This window comes from Haliotis asinina, chromosome 10 (genome assembly GCF_037392515.1).
Source record: "Haliotis asinina isolate JCU_RB_2024 chromosome 10, JCU_Hal_asi_v2, whole genome shotgun sequence".
Taxonomy (NCBI): domain Eukaryota; kingdom Metazoa; phylum Mollusca; class Gastropoda; order Lepetellida; family Haliotidae; genus Haliotis; species Haliotis asinina.
In genome coordinates, this window is record NC_090289.1 from 17881760 (window position 1) to 17904797 (window position 23038).

The following is a 23038-nucleotide window of genomic DNA, read 5'->3' on the forward strand; positions in this document are numbered from 1 at the left end:
TATGTCAACATAATGGAGTTTATTGTCATGTTATGTTCACTGTGTCAGTTGGAATCAAAGACGTACTCAAGATAGTTCACAACACACAATCTTGTCAAACCAGGAATAATCTACAACAGGTATAGGCCACTTGCTTGCTTTCTTTCACATTTGTACTAATCAGTGTGTGCCTTGTCAGCTGCATTTAACAGCACTTCACCCAGTTTATTGTATCAGTCAGAATTTTGCAATGAATGGATGAATTAATAAATGAATTATAGCAAGAATTAAGATCAAGAATTATATGTGAATGGATGAAAACATACAGAAAAAGAACAAAAGAAATACATGTGCGAATGAATGAAAGAATAAATGATTCACTACCCCACAGCAGTGATCCCTCCCCAAACATTTTAAAAGAATGCAAAACTATCACTAGAACTCTTTGAGACATCTTTTACATTAGCAATTAATCAAGATGACTGATTGCATGTGGGGAATGGCATGGGCATTGACAGAATGTTAACTGACACAGTCACAAACCCCTCAAACTGAAAGTTTTAAGCAATCACAAAGCTTTATAAACATCTTTCACGTTTTGTCAAATACTAAGTTCAACAAGAAATAAATAAATTTTAGAATGATAACTCTCAAGGATCACAAGCATCAATGGCAGATCAGATCAGATTGGCAATATGTTAACATTTTTCACACACCTGAGATACTTCCTAACATTTTTTTTAAAAATTGTGAAACTATCACTATTACTTGCCAACACCTTTCACCTGATGGTATCTTTGCCTCACAAAAATAATGATGTATGTGAAAGAAGTTTACAGCAATAACTAGAAACACTCAAACATCGCCCTGTAGTATTTCAGTGGTGGATCAGATCAAATCGGCAATATATCATACTTTTCACACACCTCAATTACACCCTAGCAATTTTTTTTAAAGTTATAAAACTATCACTATTACTTGCAAACACATTTCAACTAAAGCTACAGTTCCCTTCCGAACCTTAAACAATTTGTGTGCAAGAAGTTTTTAGCAATAGAACTTAGTCTTTCTTCACTGTGTAAAAAGAATTGTAGCCAGTGAGCTATAACATGCTGACTTGAAACTTTACAACAAATCCACTGTTCCAATGCTGATACTAATAAAAATTATTTGACTTAAACTGAAGTGACAGAATAGGTAACATATCTTCTACATGTAGGTTTTCAGTCATCACAACACTCAGCCAATGTAATCAGCTGTCGAAAATAAACCGGGCTCAATCACAAATACTAAGCTGCCGCCATATTTCTACACTTGTCATGTAACGACAATAGGCATGCGCTAATGAGCTTTTCGAGGACTGACTACTTCCCCTGTTTGAGTCTCCCTGGTCAAACACATGACTTACAACTACTCAGTGTTTACACCAGTTCATTTTTGACAGTCAAAAGCCATGCATGATGGCCTTTTGTATTAGTAACTGGTCCAATAATCATCAGATTACAAGTACAACACTGCTCATCCATAGAGTGAAGGTGACCCGTAGAGTAAGAGATATCACACTGAACACTACACAGATATGATCAAAGGACCACTTCTCTAACAACACGTATACCCATATAGTTTGACAATGACTTATCACTTCTCATTTGCACATGCTTTACTTGGATGTTACAGTTTGAGTATGCTAATATTATTCAAATGAACAACAGTGTTCCCAGAAATTATTGAGAAAATCTTTGTTTTTTTTCTAATGATGCTAAGATTGGAAAAAGGGCTTTCACTAAGCACTAAGCATACTAAATAAGGGAGACAACTCTTGAAGGCTTAGAAGGCAGCTCATTATGTCAAGAGTTATCTCCCTTGTCTGAGCAGACGGCTTCCTGTGTTGACATGGCAGAATTTACGGCAAGAGAGAAAAGAAAGCTCATTCTAGATCATTTTGAAAGGGGTGAGGCTGATGCTAAAGTGTTAGCTTGTAGACATGGTATTCCTCTGTCTACAGTATACAGAACTTTGAAGAATATTCAAACAGGAACCGGGACAGAGCACAAAGCAGGGGCAGGTCGACCTAGGAAATTCAGTGTTGTGGATCGCCGAAGACTTGGGCAGATTGTGAGTAGGGGCAAATTGAAAAGTGTTGAGAACATCAGAAATGAAATGATTAGCAGAGGAAGTCCTCAGGTATGCATTGAAACAGTTAGGCAGGAATTACAGAGACTTAATTGGGTGAAAAAACGTGGAATTCCCTCGCTGTTGATGAAAGATGCACAAAAGGAAAAACGTTTAAACAGGTGTCGGGCTCATGAAAATCAAGATTGGGATAATGTTTTCTTTTCGGATGAAAGTTCTGTTTGGCTTTTCCCTAATTGTGTGAAAATTTGGACAAAAAATACTGTCAAACCTATCTACCAGCGACCAAAACATAGCCCGAAGTTTCACATGTGGGGTGGCATATCGGCTCGCGGAGTGACGCCATTGTGTGTTTTCATGGGAAACTTGACAAAAGGAAGATGCGTTGACATTCTAAATGGTCACCTTCTTCCGACAGCACAAAAATTGTATGAAGATGATTGGATTTTCAAGCATAATAATGACCCAAAACACACTGCGCGCTACACAAAACAGTGGTTGTCGGGCAAAAATGTTCAAGTTTTAGACTGGCCCAGTTACAGCCCAGACCTAAACCCAATTGAGAATGTGTGGGGAGTCATGAAGGACAGAATAAACCAAAAGGGACTGAGAAATATTGAAGATATGAAGGCCGAGGTGGTCCAATATTGGGATACCCTGTCACACGATTACCTACAAACTTTGATGGGTAGTGTGCCTAGGTGTATTCAGGCATGCATTGCTGAGCGAGGAGGTCTAACAAAGTACTAAAACAAGACTGAGACTGTAAAAGGATGATGTTTTAACATGTTTATGTAAGTAAAACGCCAGAAGTTAATAAACCTGATGAGTTACATGACGCAACATGATTCTCAATAATTTCTGGGAATACTATACATAAGTTTCATGACTTACAAGTGTCTGAGGTCTCTAAATCAACTATGAGAGTCCAACTGCATACCTATACCAATACTGACATGAGGAACCCTCCACAGGCATGGTGCTGACAATAACAATGGCACTTGATCATTAAATAAATGAAAGAATAAGGAATCTACTGACTGAACTGTTTTGCCACCTACTTGTTTGACATTGAAGACCAAGGTGATGCCAACCTCCAGGAGGAATTCCTGCGCCAGTCTCGACACCGACTTCTCTACAATCAGCACACTGGGACGGAAAGCTGCAATCTTTGCAACACTGTTCTTCAGAAACTCCCTCTCCTACAAGCACCACACATAGCTGTAACAAGTCAACACTCTGCACGCTAAGACAGAACAACTTCTGCACCTGAGAATCCAGGGCAGAGAACTTGTCTAACAGTGTACCCTGGACATAACGCCACTGTTTGTCCAGGAGAAAATATGGCATTATATCCATAGGGGCATTAATACCAGGTAGGCCAGTTAGTGACAACAAGATGATTGAGCTGATGTCTCCTGTCATGAGCCTTGAATGAGTGGATAATCTGACAGTGACTTCCTGCAGGTGGCACAACATCTACTACAAATGACGTCTCTTGTCATGAATGAGTGGATAATCTGACAGTGACTTCCTGCAGGTGGCACAACATCTACTACAAATGACGTCTAGTGTCATGAATGAGTGGATAATCTGACAGTGACTTCCTGCAGGTGGCACAACATCTACTACAAATGACGTCTCCTGTCATGAATGAGTGGATAATCTCATAGTGACTTCCTGCAGGTGGCACAACATCTACTACAAATGACGTCTCCTGTCATGAATGAGTGGATAATCTCATAGTGACTTCCTGCAGGTGGCACAACATCTACTACAAATGACGTCTCCTGTCATGAATGAGTGGATAATCTCATAGTGACTTCCTCCAGGTGGCACAACATCTACTACAAATGATGTCTCCTGTCATGAATGAGTGGATAATCTCATAGTGACTTCCTGCAGGTGGCACAACATCTACTACAAATGACGTCTCCTGTCATGAATGAGTGGATAATCTCATAGTGACTTCCTCCAGGTGGCACAAAGTGTATTGCCATATGTGTTATCCCATGAGGGATGATTACTTAAAGCATTAATGAGTTTGGTCAATTAATTTGAGTCAATGTCAATTAACCAATTACAGTATGTATACCACATGTTGCCAGCCCATGCTTTATGATGAAAGAAGAAACCCTCAATGGAACACATTGTATTATTTTCATACTTTTTTATCGGATGATCTGTCACAATAAAATGATTATTTATTAAAGACTCTCACACATCGTGGTGCGGTGGGGTAGCCTAGTGGTCAAAGCGTTCACTCATCAAACCGAAACCCGGGCCCATTTTCTGGTGATCCCGCCGTTATATTGCTCTAATATTGCTAGAAGCAGCATAAAACTTCACTCACTCACTCTGACATATCGTAAAGTTTCTGTCACAAAAATCGCTCCACTCTCACTGTAACCAAGTACCCATAAGTTCGGCATTAAAACCAGGGTATTACGTAGGCAGCAAATCTGTTCTGGCAAAAACATGGACTTATATCCAGAGTGGCATTTTAACCATGGTGCACTGTATTTCTAATACTACATGCTACAAGTCAGCTGGGAGGACAACATGACAAAGAGTCGGACCTGCAATATCTGAGGTTCCAGGGAGGAGAACTTGTTTTCCACTCTCTGGTACTCAATGGCACCCTTGAGGAGGAGGATCTGGGGGTTTGCAATCTGCTGCTGCATCTTTTTGTGGGCAATGTTCTTGGTAAACACCACGCCATGCAGCATGAATGTGTCCTGTTTATGATCCCCAGGAATCTGAAGCAGAAATATATTGCAATGAGCATAATGGTGTTTCATTTGCACCATGGTCACAACTAAACTACTATTCTACAATTACTGTTAAAAACATGATGAAAACAGCATAAGAAAGACATATAAAAAAGGTGAGAATTTATAGATGTCAAGTTCTTTATTATGAGGAACACAATGTTTTAGAGTATATGCTGAAGGAGTAAGAATATACTTCTTATAATAAGCCTTTTAAATGCGATCATGTATATCAGTGTCAAAAATAGTATAAAATATCCCCAGAAATCTTCTGAGTCACCATGATGTATGAATACATCTCTTGTTGGCTACAAGTTTGTTCTCAGAAAACAAGATACAATCTTCACCCTTACTGACAACTTACATCCAGAGGGGCTGAATGAATTAGATGAGTTGAAAATCTTCATCTACTACAAAAGACACACTGCAAAATTTACTGAAAATGAATGAAGTAAGAAAACCTGTTACCACATACACATACCACTACACATACCACATACACATACCACAACATACACATACCACATACACATACCACATACACATACCACATACACATACCACATACACATACCACATACACATACCACATACACATACCACATACACATATCACATACAAGTCAGTGTTGACAATGAAGAATGTTGCTGTATGTGATCTTACCTTCTTGATGTGGATGTACTTCCTGATGTCTGGGTCATCTCCCTCGACCTTGACATCCGGGCGCACAAAGCGACTGACCTGGAGAATGATGTATGAGATGACCTGCTGCCAGCCCAGGGACAGACCGTGGTGACTTAGCAACTGCTTCAACAGAGCTTCCCACATCTCCGTGTGTGCCTTGCTGGATACAGACAGTACAATAAACACATAAAATACCTTCCTGATGACGACAGAGTGAAGTCTGACAGAAGTCTTACATTTCAGCAGATTTACAGGAATACTGCACATAGACTACTGCTGCAGTTAATGAGTTCTATACTCAACTTCCTGGGCAGTATTCAACTCTAGCTACCCAAGCTGTGCAATGAAGTTAACAGTTATCTCATCCTCTTGGGTAGTAATGGTTGAACTAAGCTAAATCAACTTGTCTAGGGATTATATCCCATCCTGAGAGCAGAGACTGCAATCTGCAGCAACAATAACCAGACCCAGATCCTTGTTAAATGGGCATCCTTTTCACTAGTTGCTGATAACCTGTCTCAACCAAATGCTAGCATTTAATGTTCCCAGTACCAAGTTCCCAGTAAATATCTGATATACAAGACGTGGAAGGAATCAAAATCTAAAGTAGGATCAAAAGGCAACATTTTGCACAAAACAATACCTCAGAATAATCACAAATAATGACACAATGAGACACAAGAAAAGTATCCGGCAAACATTGAGCAGTAGCATCTCATGTCCCAAAAGCCTGAGTGTGAAAATACTGACAAGAGATGGGGAGTCTCTATATCAGCAAGACATCCTCACTCACCAAGAGTAACACTACCAACCTAAGACGTTCATAAGCCAGTTTCTCTCCATTTTCTTCCCGAAGCTGGTCAGCATTCCTCCATCCATGGGGACAGGTGATTGTGTCAGCTGAGGCAGGGATGGACTTCCCCACAAACAGAGAACCTGACACACATACAGACACAGACAGGAACTCATATTGCCAGTCAGGTGATGCATATTCCAAGGAATATCAGGTTATTTTAAAAGACAAATACTGAAGTGAGGATGATAAGATGCAACAGTGTGCAGCAAGGAGTCCCAGATTTTACAGGCTGAATGGTTTGTACATAAGACCCAACCAAGTTCAATGTCTTGTGTATGAAGAAATACATGTGTGTGTGTCATTTAAAGTAACACAAATGCTCAATAAGACAGTCATACTGTTTAGAAAGTACAGAAAACTAAACTTTTTCAAAATTGTGTTTCCTTTGCTGTTCAGTATGCATAATCATTGTCTCAAATATGCCAAAAGGCAGCCACATAAGTCAGTACCACCAACCCAATACTAAAGCACAACAGAGTAAGTTTGTTGCTATGTCTCATTGACAACATCTCAAGACTGACTACCTGTGTGAGAAATTATCCATTCCATGAACTCAGAAATAATGCTCTTTTCCAGTACTAACTCTTTTGTGCATTTTTCATTTGAAATGACACCAATCCCACATATCCATATTTCCTATGCCGAGATGTCATATTACAGGCATGATATCAACCTCTGTGCTTTAGTTTCCACACATACCTTTGAGAAAGTCATCTGACAGCCCAGTACTTGGCAGGGGTTCATCTGACAACCCGTCTCGGGCCACGGCTGCTACTACAACAAACATGGTAGTGTGTCTTGAAACATGCTGTAAAACATTGATTTCAGAATTTTCAAACTGATAAAAAGGCTTGTAAGATTTAAAGTTATAAAAGACAACTTACACTTAGACAGGTCATTGGGCACACTACCACTGTCTGAGCGTTCACTGACATAGAAGATGGCTCGAGAGCCAGACTCTGAAGAAATGCTTTTCCTCTGGTCAGAGTCAGTTGTGCTTGACCGCTGGTCCTCCCCCATGGATGCTGCAATGAACCATGACCATTAGGTGGTCTAAGAGCATATTTAGGCCAAACAGATATTGTTAAAAACAGTCAAAATAATATAGAAAATGGAATGTTTTCATCAGTAATTGTACAATGTAAGTCCACCTACAGTCATCCCTGTCCACGGACTCGATTTCCTTGAACCACAGTGGTTCACTGCTAGGGGCTGTCTCCTCGACAGTGATCTGACTCTGAGCTCGGTGAGTGGAATCTACCAGGCCTGCATGTTCCCCCGGCTTGTACAGGCAGAAGTCATCCTGGAATACCAGCAACTGACTGGATACAGGTTCCAAGTAGTTGGCAAACACCAGAGCTTGCCCAATAGCCACTGCTTGGTCCCTGGAAACATTATGTCAGAGTTGCTGTCTTTACCAAAACTTACGTGTAAATGTAAAAATCAAACATAACATATAAGAGTGTTGACTAATATCCTGCCATGCTTGGCTATACGCCATTCTGCATATCGCACTCTCTTCTTGGATCAAGGAAATGGCAGCTGACGATGACCAACTTTCAGTTGAGCATAGACAGTGTTTACCCTAGTGATCGCCCTGGACCTCAGCTATGGAAACAGAATCCACAATGACCATGAGGTAAACAACATTGTCATATTACTAGTTGTTCTCATTTCTCTGCAGAGCGTGCATTCGAACAACACTGAATATTTAGGAAAGTATCCTCTCAATAGGTTTATAAATTTCTGAGTGAGGTAAAGCATGTCCTAAGATAATAAAAACCTGCTTGAAGCTGATCCATACAGGATTCTTCCATGAGAGAAGGGTTACTGTGCTACAGCAGAACAAAAACTCTATATGGCTATAGAGTCAGTTGTCTGAAATTAGGACCATGCCCTAGGTTCAGTACACTTCATATAAATAAATATACTGAATAAACCCTTGTTTCTATGTTTTTGTCTCAAGCCGATTACTTTTCCGAGGATTCCTGGTGTTATTTATAGCACACAATCGGTCAACTATCATGTGATCACACAAAAGATATTTATTGGTTAATTCACAGTTGCCTGTGCAGGCACGTTCTTTTCGCTCGAGATTATCACAAGCCATACCTTCGTTACCTTGGAGACCTGTTGATACATCTTGCGCTTCAGGACTTGTATGTGATGACCATGAGGTAAACAACATTGTCATATTACTAGTTGTTCTCATTTGCGCTTGTGCTACAGGTCTTGTATTATATACAAGACCATTAAAATCTCCAGCAGCATATGAAAACCAGTGTAACAACACTGTGGTTGTTACTGAAATAAATGAATATCTTGTTCAGCCATGAAGCGTTTGTTCTTTCTGTTAGAATTAATCTACTATTGTTACTTTTCTAGATGGGGAAGAAAAGAAGATATACAAAAGAAGACCTTCAAATTGCAATTAACAATGTTAATATGGGCATGTTGTTCCAGAAGGTGGCCAAAAAGCACAGAGTGCCCGTCATGACCATATCAGACCGCGTCACAGAAAAATCTGAAGGTGACTTGCATCTTGGGCGTCCACCAACCATTTCCGCAGACCTTGAAAATGACATTGCTAGAAAACTAAAATTAGCTGCGTTGCAGAGTTTTGGAATTACTCGACGCCAGTTAATTATAAAGGTGGCTCGAACAGTTGAGTATTAAAAACCCATTTAAAAGGGGGGATTCCTGGCAAGAAGTGGATAGAGGGCTTCCTGATGTGAAACTCAGAACCCCAGTTGCGTTATCCACAGTGAGAGAAAGGATGTTGAACCCCATCATAGTGGACAAGTATTTTGAAACGTTAGGTGGTATCATAGATACCCTGGGCTTAAGCCAGAAATCACAATTAATCTGGAACATAGATGAAACTGGGGTTCCTCTCAGTCACTGGACAGCAAAAGTTTTTGCTGAAACTGGCATCAAAAACATTCCTGGTTGTGTCAGAAATGACCAAGACCGGGTTACGGTGCAGGCCTGTGTTAATGCCATCGGGAACACCATACCACCAATGGCCATAGTTAAAGGCAAACCCCAAAGAAGTTTGGGTGCCTATAACACAAAACTTGGTGTTCCAGGTACTGTGTATACATACCAGGAGAGAGCATGGATGGAAGATCAGCTGGGGAAGAGATGGTTTGAAGACCATTTTCTCAAGTACTGCGGCTCAGGGGGACCCCAGCTGATCATCCTTGACAGCCATTCACCTCACGAGACGCTGGGTTTTCTGGAGAAGGCACAGGAGAATAATATTACAGTTCTCACATTCCTTCCGCACACAACCCAGTGGCTCTGTCCGCTAGATAAAACTGTATTTAGTTCCTTTAGTAGGGAATGGAGCTTTGGGTGTTCGGAGTATATGAGCAGCAGCCCAAACGACATCGTTTGTAAGTGGGAGTGGCCGAGGTTATTCAGAGCTCCTTATGACAAAGCATTCACCGCCAGCAACATCATCAATGGCTTCAGGGAATGCGGGATATTTCCCTTCAATCCCACAGCCACCCCCAGATCAGCCTTTGCACCATCTCAACCATTTGATAACACTTCTACATCAAACTCCAAAGTAGCCAGCCCTGAAACCCCAAAGCTCCCAGTGTTGCAGTTGCACTTAAAGTTGTAGTGACTCCAGATCAGACTTAAGCAACATCCGCTCAGGAGTCTGACCTTCCAGAGGGAGCAGAGGTCTTGACAGCTGAAGAATTAATGCTCTCTGTTCTCAATGGAGACGTCCATTCATCATTTGATGAATCTGGCAATATGATTTCAGAGATTTCAAGTGATTAAGGAATGCCTCTTACACAACTGGAAGCAGTAAACAGGGAGTTTGCTTTGCCTGAAACTAAAAAGTCAGAGGGCAAAGTCAATCCCAGAAAGCTGACCTCACACAGAATACTGACAAGCAATCATATCATTGAAATGAAAAGAGAGAAAGTTGAGTAGAAACGGAAAAATGAAGCAGAAAAGAAGGCTAGAAAAGAGCAGAGAGAACCTAAACAAAAACTTAAAAATACTGAGAAGTAATTCTCCCAAAGTGAAATCATGTTTAAGTCAGTTTCATTCTGTGTGTAGAGTATGATGAGAAATACAAATTGCTCTAACTGTTTTATGGTTTAGGATAAAAAGTATTATCATTATTATTCATGCCTCCATGTTTTCATTTAGTACATATATTTCAATCATTATTAAATAATGTATGATACGAATTATGTGAACACAAAGGCTACTTATATGGAATTATTTCAAGTTTCGCCATGTCGTCACAAGCAACAACACTATTGGCATTTGATAGCACAGCTCCTTGATTTGTGGGTGGGCGTATTAACCTGGCAATCAATGTAACATATATGCACGCCCCCAAGAGAGACACTGTGCACTTTATTGACAAACACTTACACAATGCAATACAAAACATTGTTTTTGTGTAGAAATTCAATATTTAATAATATATAATTCATTACACTAGTTGTATGTATTGTATTGAGCACCCTGTACATTACTGAGGGGTTAGGTATACGGTATTAAGGTGAATCAATACAGCATTTGGGGCCTATACGTTTGCGTAGAAAATTTAACAGGGATGATAAACGGACTGAAACCCGTATAATGAACCGGTTTCTATATTCAGACTCCCCATTAGATTAGCTTCATTCTGGTATATGACACTCCCAAACTGGTACCGCAAGTAAGTGGCGCATTCATTTCACAACCAAAACCATACATACTCTGACTAAATATCTTTACACAAACACAAACACAAACACAAACACAAACAACTCTAAGTTACACTAGTACCTCTATGAGGCAGAAGTTTGCAAACCTGTTAGCAGCCTTGTCATTTGCGAGGAGCCAGTTCACAAGTTCTTTGCCCACAATGCATTTGTGATACGTCCGGAGACGAACTCGGTGACTCTGCATTTCTAAACCGCTCCCGAGGTCATTCATCTGTCTCCATAATTCACGCAGCTGTATAGAGTCCTGGATAAACATGGAAGCAGTCAGCAAACAAACATGACCCATAATGTTTAAAACAAAATTTATACCAATAGAGGTTATGAATTCTTTGAAGAAAGTCCTCCTTGGGGTACATATAAACTTTTTTATATGCATACATAAACACAAGCAAAGGGAAAACGCATGGACAAAAACTAATTGTCGAAAAAAGCTACAGCAATTTACGCCTGCTTAACAAGCAAACATGATAAAGCACATAAAATGCCAGCAACTTGTGTTTATATAATGCATCAAACATATAGCAGATACAAAAGTACATGACAAGAAACCCGACCTACCAGTTTTTAGTGAACGCAGAAAAGGATAAAGCAAGCCTGGCCTAACTTTGTGAGTGAGTGAGTATAGCTTTACGCATCACTCAGCAATATTCCAGCTACAATTTATGGTGACCGTCTGTAAATAATCAAGTCTGGACCAGACAATCCAGTGATCAACAACATGAGCATCAAACTGCACAATTGGGAACCGATGACATGCATCAACCAGGTCAGCAAGCCTGACCATCCGATCCTGTTAGTCGCCTCTTACGACAAGCATAGTCACCTTTTATGGCAAGCATGGGTTGCTGAAGGCCTATTCTACCCCAGGACCTTCACGGGTCCCTGGCCTAACAAAAGCAAAAAGTACAAATACATGTTCTGTGAACGCACTGAGGTGCCACACAGCAAGAGATGAATGTAAGTTCTGTATGACACCATCTTGCCTGACAGATGGCCGGGGAAGAAGTCCTTTCGGCCAAGTTATCACGATTCATGAAAGTAAAAAGCAACCTATACCACCCATCAAAAGTTTAGACTCACTTAATACAATGTAGATATCTTGGAGGGAAAAGGCATATGTGTTATAAAATAATCAATAATCACTACATCGTTCCTTTATTTCTTTAGTCAGTGTACAATATCGGCGGTTAAGTTGACCCAAATTTAAACATGGAGCACTAAAGAGTACTACCTTCAAAACATGAATGACAAAAAGTCAATATCAGGCATGACCATCCCTGGCAGCAACACAGGCATTGCATCAACGCAGCATACCACACACCAACAGTCCAATCTGTCTCTGGGGAATGTTTCTCTTGCAACAATGCATTTCGAGGCTGGTCAAGGTTGGCAGCGTGAGGAACTCTGGTGTACACGCGACGTCCCAAAATGTCCCAATACATGCTCAATCCAGCTCATATCGGGGGATAGTGCCGGCCATTCCATGTGATTGACACCATTCTGCTGCAAACAGGCTGTCACAATGCGAGCTCTGTGTGGTCTGGCATTGTCGTCTTGAAAAACAACACGTCCTGGCATGGCTCTCAGGAATGGAATGACAACTGGAATGAGAATTTCATCTCGGTACCTCTAGTCGGTCTGATTACCATCCACCACCACTAAATCAGTTCTGCCATTCATTGTGACACCCCCCACACCATAATTGACCCTCCTCCAAAGCGATCATGTTCAACAATGTTAGCGTCAGCGAAACGTTCACCTTGACGTCTGTAGATGGGGATTCAACCACCATTGAAGTGCAGGTTAAATCTTGATTCATCTGTGAACAGAACATGTGACCATCTGCGTGCATCCCATGGCAAATGCCCATTTGACCAATTCAATCGAGTCTGACGGTGGCGTGGTGTAAGAGGGGGTCTAACGGCTGGACGTCTCGCCCACAGTCCATAGTGACGTAATCTGCGCCGTATTGTTGATACAGATTCACAGTGTCCAGAAGCCTGTCTAAACGCATTATTGACTGGAGTGGTGGTGATTAGTCTGCTCCTGAAAGCAATCAAACGAATGTACCTGTCATCCTGTTGTGACGTCACTTTAGGCCTCCCAGATCTTGGTCGATCCTTGGCAGAGTTTGTCTGCTGGAACCGTATCCATAGGTTGGAAATTGCCTTTTGGGATCGTTGTGATCTCACATCTTGCAGGAATGCTAAGGCTTGATGTCGTTGATCAATGGTTAAACTTCTTCCACGACCCATGGTCACTTCAAGGATAAATTTTGCCACTAACTCAAAGGAATCAACTGCAAACCCTATAAAGGTGAATTGCATGAGGGTCATGCTGGAAATTGCTGAAGTGCACACGAAAATTGCATGCATGAAAATGAAAATTTTACCATTTTTCAAAAACTTTCATTCTGTATGGAACTCAAGATAGTGAGGGAATAGGATAGTTACGAATGTGCTTTATGTTACATTAGTCGATGGGACACGTTAGGGACATAGTGATCAGAAAAACACAAGAGGTATGTCACGTTTGAACCAAGTTCAACAAGAGAGAGCTGTCAGAATGGCGCAGCAAGGAGCAACCAACACTGCCATCACCAGAACCTTTGGATGCACAAGAGCAACCGTTGTCAGACTGATGCAGCGACTCAAGGAGACAGGCAGCTCATCTGACAGGCCTAGAAGCGGTCAACCATGAGTGACCACCTCCACTGAAGATCGGCACATCCGGACCATTCACCTCCACAATTGGTTCGTTACAGCAATGGCTACAGTGGCAACGGCACCATATAAGTTGACACACCGCCTACCATCGACTACGTCAACACAGTATTATGGCAGGTCGACCTTACCGTGGAGTTCATCTGACACCTCAAAATCGACGGGGGCGACTGACGTGGGCCAGACAGGTTCTACGCCGGCAGAGGCATGAATGGGCACAGGTGAAGTTCTCCGACAAGAGCAGGTTTAGCCTCTACAGAAATGACGGTTGGTCTCGGGTATACAGCCGTGTAGGAGAACAGTTGGCGCAAAACTGTGTTCAGCAGGTTTGAGCATTTGGAGGTAGTGGTGTGATGGTGTGGGGAAGCATCTGCGGCGATCTGATGATGAGGCTGGTGGTGATTCACGGGAACCTCAATGCTCGCAGATATGGGGATGAAGTGTTACGACCAGTTGCAGTACCATTCATTAACCAACAGCCAAGAGGAGTTTTGTTCCAACATGATAATGCAAGACCTCATACTGCACGACTGATGAACAACTTTCAGCAAAATGCCAACATTGATCTCTTACCATGGCCAGCATGTTCTCCAGACATCAATCCAATTGAGCACTTGTGGGATTACCTGGATAGACAAGTCAGAAGACTGCCAACGCCACCTGTGACCGTACAACAGCTGGAACAATGTCTCCAACAGGAATGGCAATGAATCACACCTGACACCATTCATCGCCTGACGTCATCCATGCGGCAACGTGTTGTGGCCTGCATCAATGCCAATGGAGGCCATACACGCTATTGAGCTTGATTCAATGACATTTCCAGAGAGACACATGTTTTTATTTGACTTTTGGTAATGTGTAAATATTCTTTTGACAACAGCTCTCTTTCACTGACCATCAAACAAAACCTCCATTTCATGCACTGTATGTATGTATGTATGTATGTATGTATGTATGTATGTATGTATGTATGTATGTATGTATGTATGTATGTATGTATGTATGTATGTATGTATGTATGTATGTATGTATGTATGTATGTATGTATGTATGTATGTATGTATGTATGTATGTATGTATGTATGTATGTATGTATGTTTGATGTCCAATTGAATACTCTTCTTGAATTAAAAATTATTTCAGTGATATTTGTTTCCGTTTTCATTTCTTTTGAGCATTAGTTTACATATATTTTCAGTTATACACATCTTAGGAAAAAACAGAGAGCAGATAGAACGGTTTAGAGAGGTGATCAGACAAAACATACTGATTGATGAATTAAAGTTTGCACACATTTAAAAATGTAATCTTTCTGTTGAATGGTCATATCAGGACTTCTAAATAACATCAATGACTATATGATTGGAGAGTTACGTGGCCCAGTAAGGGTGGTCTCACAAAACAAAACAAGGTTTTTGTTTTGTAAATATTTTTATTGCAAAATATGGTTACAACTGTGATGGGAATTTTAACAGACATAAAAATGCTTATATGTACCCCAAGGAGGACTTCTTCTGAAAAAGAATTATGCTGTCACAGCATGTGTCTGGTACCATTTACAGGATTGTGTCACATCATCAATTCAACAGATTAGAATACTGAATGAAATTTTAAAAGGTATGCAGTTCCCCATGCCTGTAGTAAGTGTGCACCTGACCTGGATGAGTATCTTGCTCTCTCTCAGAAGGGATTCTTGTATGGAGAAATCAGCCTGTGGAGTCAGGTCAAAGGGCACATTCTTCTGTACACAAGCTGTCCCTGTATCCTGGGGGCTCACAGATCTATATCAAAACAAGCGTAAGAAGTAGCAAAAAAACATAATATTTGACAGAACAACAATAATAAAGCAAAACAATAGAAATGGTCACTTATTCCAAAGATACCAGAACATCGAGGCAGCCATTCTAGAGATACAAGAACACACTGGCACTCATTCTAGAGATACAAGAACACATTGGCACTCATTCTGGAGATACAAGTAAAAGAACACACTGGCACTCATTCTAGAGATACAAGAACGCACTGGCACTCATTCTAGAGATACAAGAACACACCGGCACTCATTCTAGAGATACAAGAACACACCGGCACTCATTCTAGAGATACAAGAACACACCGGCACTCATTCTAGAGATACAAGAACACACCGGCACTCATTCTAGAGATACAAGAACACACCGGCACTCATTCTAGAGATACAAGAACACACCGGCACTCATTCTAGAGATACAAGAACACACCGGCACTCATTCTAGAGATACAAGAACACACCGGCACTCATTCTAGAGATACAAGAACACACCGGCACTCATTCTAGAGATACAAGAACACACCGGCACTCATTCTGGAGTACTAGAACATCCAGGAACTCACTAGTACAAACAGAACACGTGTGTGTGTTCATGATCACAAACAGAACATGTGTCATGCTGTATAATCACAAACAGAACATGTGTCATGCTGTATGATCACAAACAGAACATGTGTCATGCTGTATGATCACAAAGAGAACATGTGTCATGTTGTATGATCACAAACAGAACATGTACCATGTTGTATGATCACAAACAGAACATGTGCATACCCTGTTTGAGGACTGTCCTCTCTGATACTGGAGATACGACGCAGGTTGGGGCTCCAGATTCCAAGATCCTGGAAGCTACCAGACTCAAAGTCTATAGAGAGGCTCCTCAAGTCTTCCCTTGATACCTTGACATCTCCACCCTGGTCAGATTGCTGTGCATAGCGAAGAACCACCTTACAGCAGTAGATGCACACTCGGATACCACCTACAACACACATACTTCCTTACTGTAACCAGAACAGGGCTACAGGCAGATCACAGGTCCTAGATAAAACCTTCATGAAACCAATACTGGGCTACATGCAGATCACATGTCCTAGATAAACCTTTACTGTAACCAGAGCTGGGCTACACATTGATCACAGGTCCTATATAAACCCTTCCTGTAATCAGCAAACCTTACTGTAATACTGTAACCATAACACCTAACTGTAACCCTGTAACGAGAGCACCTTATTGTAATCAAAATACGCAGATCAGTCCTAGATAAACCTTTACTGTAACCAGAACAGGGCTATACATAGACCATATGTCCAAGATAAACCTTTACTGTAAACACAACTGGACTATATGCAGACAACAGGTCTTTCATAAACCGTTACTGTAACCAGAACAGAGCTATAAATATGTCCTAGATCTACCTTTCTTGTATCCAGAATTGGGCTATATGTAGATCACATATCCTAGATAAACCTTTACTGTAACTAGAACTTGGCTACACACAGACCACAGGTCCTAGATAAAGCTTTACTGTAACCAGAAGTGGTGAAAGCAAAGTCAATAGTAACTCCTATACATTAACATAGATTTACAACAGAGGTAGCGCCAATGGCTACTCACTCACAATAACGCAACTGTACATAGTTCACAAATCCTAACTGCATTCTCTCAATAATCAGGATAACTACCCAACATGCAGTACACATTGGGTGACTCTCCAAACATTAATCCTTAACTAATGGGTAAAAGACCCTGAATTTGTTAAAATGACAAACGATATTGTTTCTCTTGTCTTAGTTCTCAATCTTCTTAAGAAACACAGTCTATTCACATCAATTGATGTGTTGAGACAACCTGCCTTTGTATCCAATAATCTTCCCAGGAAGTTCCTGGTTACAACACTTGCTACAGAAGATCTGTCCGCATATCCTGCAGTGATGGCGGCGGCGGAATGTGGTGAACTTGTCCCCACAATCATAACACTCCTTACAGCTGCTGTCTGGCATCCAGTATTGCTTGAAGTCACTGTCTTTGTAAGTCTGAAGGGTCTGTTGGAGAGACAGTACCTCGTCACAATATCATGTCACATATGAAGATGCTGACCGACTGATAAAAAGGCATGCCATTCTCAATCACAAATTAGGGAATGTTTTTTCACAGAAAAGAAGAAACAAAAGAAAAGGTAAAGATCAATAATTTTCACATACGATATCATAGACTGTTGTGAGATGTCTGTTATTCTTTGCACCAAGATCTTGGCAACTTACATTGCTACGCCTATCCAGTATGTTGCCTAGACGACTGAGCACACTTGAGAGCGTCCGTTTCTGTACATGGTCTTCTACAACCTGACCCTCGGAACTCTCTTCTGATTGGCTACTGCTGTCCTCATTCCCTACAAAAAGAACCATAGTGATTGTATTCAAAACAGTATAGAATATTAGATGTATTTTAGTTCCCTAACACATTTCGCTTAAAAAAACATAACTGCAAACAAAATTAATCACATGATTACTGGCTAAATTCATAACAATAAATGTCAATCAATATGAATAAAATTAGAAAATAATCAGTTATTTGATCCTCATTCAAAATTCTGGGTTTCTGATTCTTTGGAATGAGTCCTCCTAGGGGTACTTAGAAGCATTAAAATGTCCATGTTTAATTCCTACAACAGTTGTAACTATGTTTCTCAATAAATATTGGCAGCCCCCAATAACCAAGAGGAGGTAACCTCATTTTTCAAGCTGAACATAAGCAGACAGAATGAAGGTAAGTGGGCAGCTATACCCCAAGAAGGACTCTTTTCAAAGGATCATAAACCCGCAACAGGTTTGTATGATTCTTTTTCAAAAGAGATCCAAAGATGGCAAGTCAGGAGCGGTATTCTGTCTGGCAACAAAAACCCAACAAGAAGCGGAATTCTTAAATCAAACAGAGAGAGACAAACACCCTTACCCTGTCACCTGACATCTGCCGTCAATAAGACGGGGCATGGCTAAGGGCAAGGGCAAATATTTCCCAATCAAGCATTAACTCATGTGGGTCTAGTATATGCCATGAGAGTGCATCTTCATGAATGTTGTCTACCCTCAAGAGATAAATAGGCATCACCCACATGTCAAGGAAAGAAAGGAAGACACAGTACTGTCCTGCTTCTGAATTAGGTCATCGCTGTCTGGTTGTCTGTCTCTAGATGAACCATGCGGCTTTGAACCTAATCCATGAAGTGTTCACACACCTTTCAAACTGCTGTCATTTCCAGCCCATCAATGTGCTTATGCACCTCATTCTCGGACAACAGACCCAAAATTGTGAGGTCAACTAAGGCCATACCCAATTCTGTGAGGGACTTGTCTGATTGAATTGAGAGTGACAGTGTCAGGATCTCCAGTGGAAGCCCCTTGGTTAAGTTCCCGATGTCAGTCCATCATAGGTGAGGAATCAACCACTCTCACGTAACTTCTCGCAACTCACTGCCTCTTCAGACATGCATGCCAAAGTCCACCATCGCTGCCATGTTGCCTAGCCTGCACAGCCATGTCTGTGCTGCAAACCTGGGAGACTCAAGAAATAGCAAAGTGACCTTCTGAACTTTGACAATACGGTCTTGAGATGGAGAGGCTATGCCTCACCATGTCTCAAACCCCAATCCCAAGAAAATCAGATCTTGTGTTGGAAAAAGCTCTAATTTCCTGAAATCGCTAATGAAACCCAACCTGGTGAGAATGCTCATCTCCAGAAGTGTTGCCTCTCGACTCAAGTGAGTGGCAAGTGCTCTGAATAACCAGTCGTCCAGGTACAGGTGGCAACACCTGCCCTGTGCCCTGGCTGCCCGTATACAAATAAACTGGCTTCTAACTGAAACTGTAAGAACTCTGGCACTTCAACTACAGTTGAAGGAAAGAGATTGAGAATCCTGCCAACACACCAGCGCATATAACAGGCCCATCTATCGTCATACTGAACATTTGTCAAATCCTTCGGCAAAGCCAGTATCGTGTCTGCAACTTGTGTTTGAATCTAGTGTCAGAAACCAGCAGAGCAAAGAGGTGCAAGGAGCACAAGCAGTCGAGCTGGTTGGGTGGCAAGCTGCAAGAGGACTTTGAAAATCAGGAGCAGTGTCAGGAATGCCCACAAAAATCTGTCCATCCGATCAAGTTGGAAAGAGTCAGATGTGATAGACCTCAGGAACAAAACAGTGGAATCTGGTTCAACCTTCCAGTGGCAAACAGATCAACCTGAAATGACCCTAACAACTGGGAGATAACCCCGAATATCTCCCTAATGAGCATCCACTCATGTGGAGCCAAAACACATTGAGAAACATTATTGACCACACCGAGGAGATGAACAGGCATCACTTGCATGTGGAACTGGTCGCACCAAAGCAGAAACTGCCATACCGCCTACTTCAGTACATAGGTCACTGTCTTTTGGCTGTCCCTCTCCAAATTAACCACACAACCTCGAACTTGCTCCTGAAAGCATTTGAACAATAACCAGACTGCTCTCAATTCCAACACATTGATTGTGCAGTTGTGCCTCGCTCTGTGACCACAGGCCCAAGACTGACAGCTCACCCTGAACACCTCCCCACCCTGATAGTGAATCAAGAGATCTGTGAACGAATGTCCAAGGGGATCCCCCTTTGAAAAATTCCCTGCCAATGTCCACCACAAGTGAATGAGGAATCAGCCACTACAGAGTGTGGAGAAACATCTGCTATCTCCAGGAGTAAAACCACATTCGAGCTTAGGCATCCTAAACCGCATCCTCAAACGCGCTCACCAAATAATGTCCACTGGTGCCGCCATGTTGCCTAACAACTGGAGCCAAGTCTGAGCTGAGGTCCTGGGAGACGCAAACAAATTGTACAACAACCCTCTGAGCCTTGGTGACAAGGTATGGAGACAGGGAGACCAAGCCTCGCTCCTCAAATCACATTCCCAAGAAAGCCTGATCCTGTGTAGGAACTAGCTCCGATTTCTTCATATTGATAATCCAGACCAACCTGGTGAGTATACGTATCACTGAAAGTGTCGTAACTCAACTCAACCTGGTTAGTATACGCATGACTGAAAGTGTCGTAACTCAACTCAACCTGGTGAGTATAAGCATCACTGAAAGTGTCGTAACTCAACTCTACCTGGTGAGTATACGCATCACTGAAAGTGTCATAACTCAACTCAACCTGGTTAGCATTCGCATCACTGAAAGTGTCGTAACTCAACTCAACCTGGTTAGTATTCGCATCACTGAAAGTATTGTAACTCAACTCAACCAGGTTAGTATACACATCACTGAAAGTGTCATAACTCAACTCAAGAAAGCGGCAAGCCACAGAGGAGCTAATTTCCTAGGTGTGAGTGACAGCACCTGCTCTCTGTGTCGTAACTAAACTCTACCTGCTGAGTATACACCTCACTGAAAGTGTCGTGACTCAACTCTACCTGCTGAGTATACGCATCACTGAAAGTGTCATAACTCAACTCAGGAAAGCGGCAAGCCACAGAGGAGCCAATTGCCTAGGTGTGAGTGACAGCACCTGCTTTCTGTGTCGTAACTCAACTCTACCTGCTGAGTATACGCATCACTGGAAGTGTCGTAACTCAACTCTACCTGCTAAGTATACGCATCACTGAAAGTGTCGCAACTCAACTCAGGAAAGCGGCAAGAAACAGAGGAGCCATTTGCCTAGGTGTGAGTGACAGTACCTGCTCTCTGCGTCGTAACTCAACTCTACCTGCTGAGTAAACACATCACTGAAAGTGTTGTAACTCAACTCAGGAAAGCGGTAAGCCACAGAGGAGCCAATTGCCTAAGTATGCTCTCTGTGTCGTAACTCAACTCAACCTGCTGAGTATACACATCACTGGAAGTGTCGTGACTCAACTCTACCTGGTGAGTATAGGTATCACTAAAAGTGTTGCAACTCAACTCAAGAAAGCGGCAAGCCACAGAGGAGCCAATTGCCTAAGTATGAGTGACAGCACCTGCTGTGTGGCCTGGCAACCTGCACTGTGATTAGCATGAGTTTGGTGAACACCCTTGGTGCCATGGAGATGCTAAAGGGGAGTCCACGAAACTGATAACATGCCCCATCAAAGGATGACTTAAAGTACTTCCTGAAATCAACGTGCATTGGGACATGAAGTTACCTGTCTTTGAGGTCCATTGAAGTGAACTAATCTCCCCTCTCTACTGATGAAAACACTGAGCGTAGTGTCCCAGTCTTCAAAGACGGTACCTCTAACATGTCATTCAGATCATTTAGAATTAGAACAGGTTTGAGCCTTCCACCTTGTTTGGGAGAGAAGGAAATAAGTCAAGTGATAACGTGGTGTTTATTATTGAGGTACTTTCCTAATTGATACTTTGAGACTGAGGTGAAAGACAAGTTCACCCTGACTAGGACGCAAAAGGAACCATACATACAAAATTTGACTCTTTCTCACTCATTTTCTCTCATAGGTGTGGTGACCATGCACGACCACTGTGTGAAACAACAGCATGAAAAGTGAGGCTCAAGGTAAGCAGCCACATCTGGCTGTAGGTGGCCCTGTGGGGCCCTGTATGTGTGGTCTCACAACACAAAAATGAGCGAGCATAGGGAGCATACAATACAATTAAAAAAGACTTTCTATTTTTGAACAATATTTTCATCAAAACAAGTGTCACAGGTCATTTTCAGTCACAGATAATGCATATATGTACCCCAAGGAAGATCTCTTTTTAAACAATGGTGCCATTGTTGGTGCATGCATTCAAAAAGCATCAACAAAAGTACAATTAGCAGGGAAAATTCTGTAGTCTGGCTGCAGCACAACACATCTGTATGTTTTTGTATACAGTGCACCCTGTGCTCCTTAGTGTAAAGCTTTGTAAATAGGGTAGCACCTAATGCACACCTTCAATAATGTTTGACTTGCTTCCCAAGACAAAGATCATAACACTGGAAATAGTACATCAACAAATCAGAACTGACGTAGTCAGTGTAGTGTTCTTGTAAGACAAGTTATAAAGTGTTCAGTGTGGATCTGCTCACTCCAACTATCACCATGATAATGCACCAGTGAAATTATGGTGCATGTGAAATTATGTGACTGCTCAGGGCGCTGGAGCACATTATCTTTAGTATTGAAGCATTTCTCTCAACAATTGTGATCACTGGTCTTGTCATACACAAATTTGATTTAAGTTTTCTTATGACTCTACACAATCCGCTATTTCGTTAGACTTGGTACTTGCGATGCATATCTTCAATGCTCTGACTGGACATAATGATAAATCTGGAGTATTACGAGGTCTAGGGTTGAAGATAGTGCCGGTATGTGGAATT

General features: G+C 41.6%; 3 protein-coding genes across 7 annotated transcripts in view; 2 read left to right on the forward strand and 1 right to left on the reverse strand.

Moving 5' to 3' along the window:
- LOC137298287 (armadillo repeat-containing protein 8-like) overlaps positions 1 to 23038 on the forward strand; it is an 801735-nt gene that overhangs the window by 108742 nt on the left and 669955 nt on the right. The gene's annotated exons all lie outside the window — the stretch shown is intronic.
- The window catches only part of LOC137298284 (1-phosphatidylinositol 3-phosphate 5-kinase-like), a 64833-nt gene that overhangs the window by 30878 nt on the left and 10917 nt on the right, over positions 1 to 23038 (reverse strand). For all 5 annotated transcript variants that reach the window (XM_067830471.1, XM_067830468.1, XM_067830469.1 and 2 more), the window contains 12 exons: positions 17964 to 18091; positions 17555 to 17744; positions 16477 to 16681; positions 15550 to 15673; positions 11253 to 11410; positions 7580 to 7809; positions 7309 to 7449; positions 7124 to 7198; positions 6381 to 6504; positions 5548 to 5728; positions 4692 to 4871; positions 3174 to 3314 (listed from right to left, as the gene is read on the reverse strand). In XM_067830471.1, the coding sequence (XP_067686572.1) occupies positions 3174 to 3314; positions 4692 to 4871; positions 5548 to 5728; positions 6381 to 6504; positions 7124 to 7198; positions 7309 to 7449; positions 7580 to 7809; positions 11253 to 11410; positions 15550 to 15673; positions 16477 to 16681; positions 17555 to 17744; positions 17964 to 18091 (1877 nt within the window). The remainder of the gene's footprint in view (positions 1 to 3173; positions 3315 to 4691; positions 4872 to 5547; positions 5729 to 6380; positions 6505 to 7123; positions 7199 to 7308; positions 7450 to 7579; positions 7810 to 11252; positions 11411 to 15549; positions 15674 to 16476; positions 16682 to 17554; positions 17745 to 17963; positions 18092 to 23038) is intronic.
- Positions 9201 to 10055, forward strand: LOC137297737 (uncharacterized). Its single transcript, XM_067829680.1, has one exon. It carries the CDS (start codon positions 9201 to 9203, stop codon positions 10053 to 10055), a length of 855 nt encoding a protein of 284 aa, XP_067685781.1.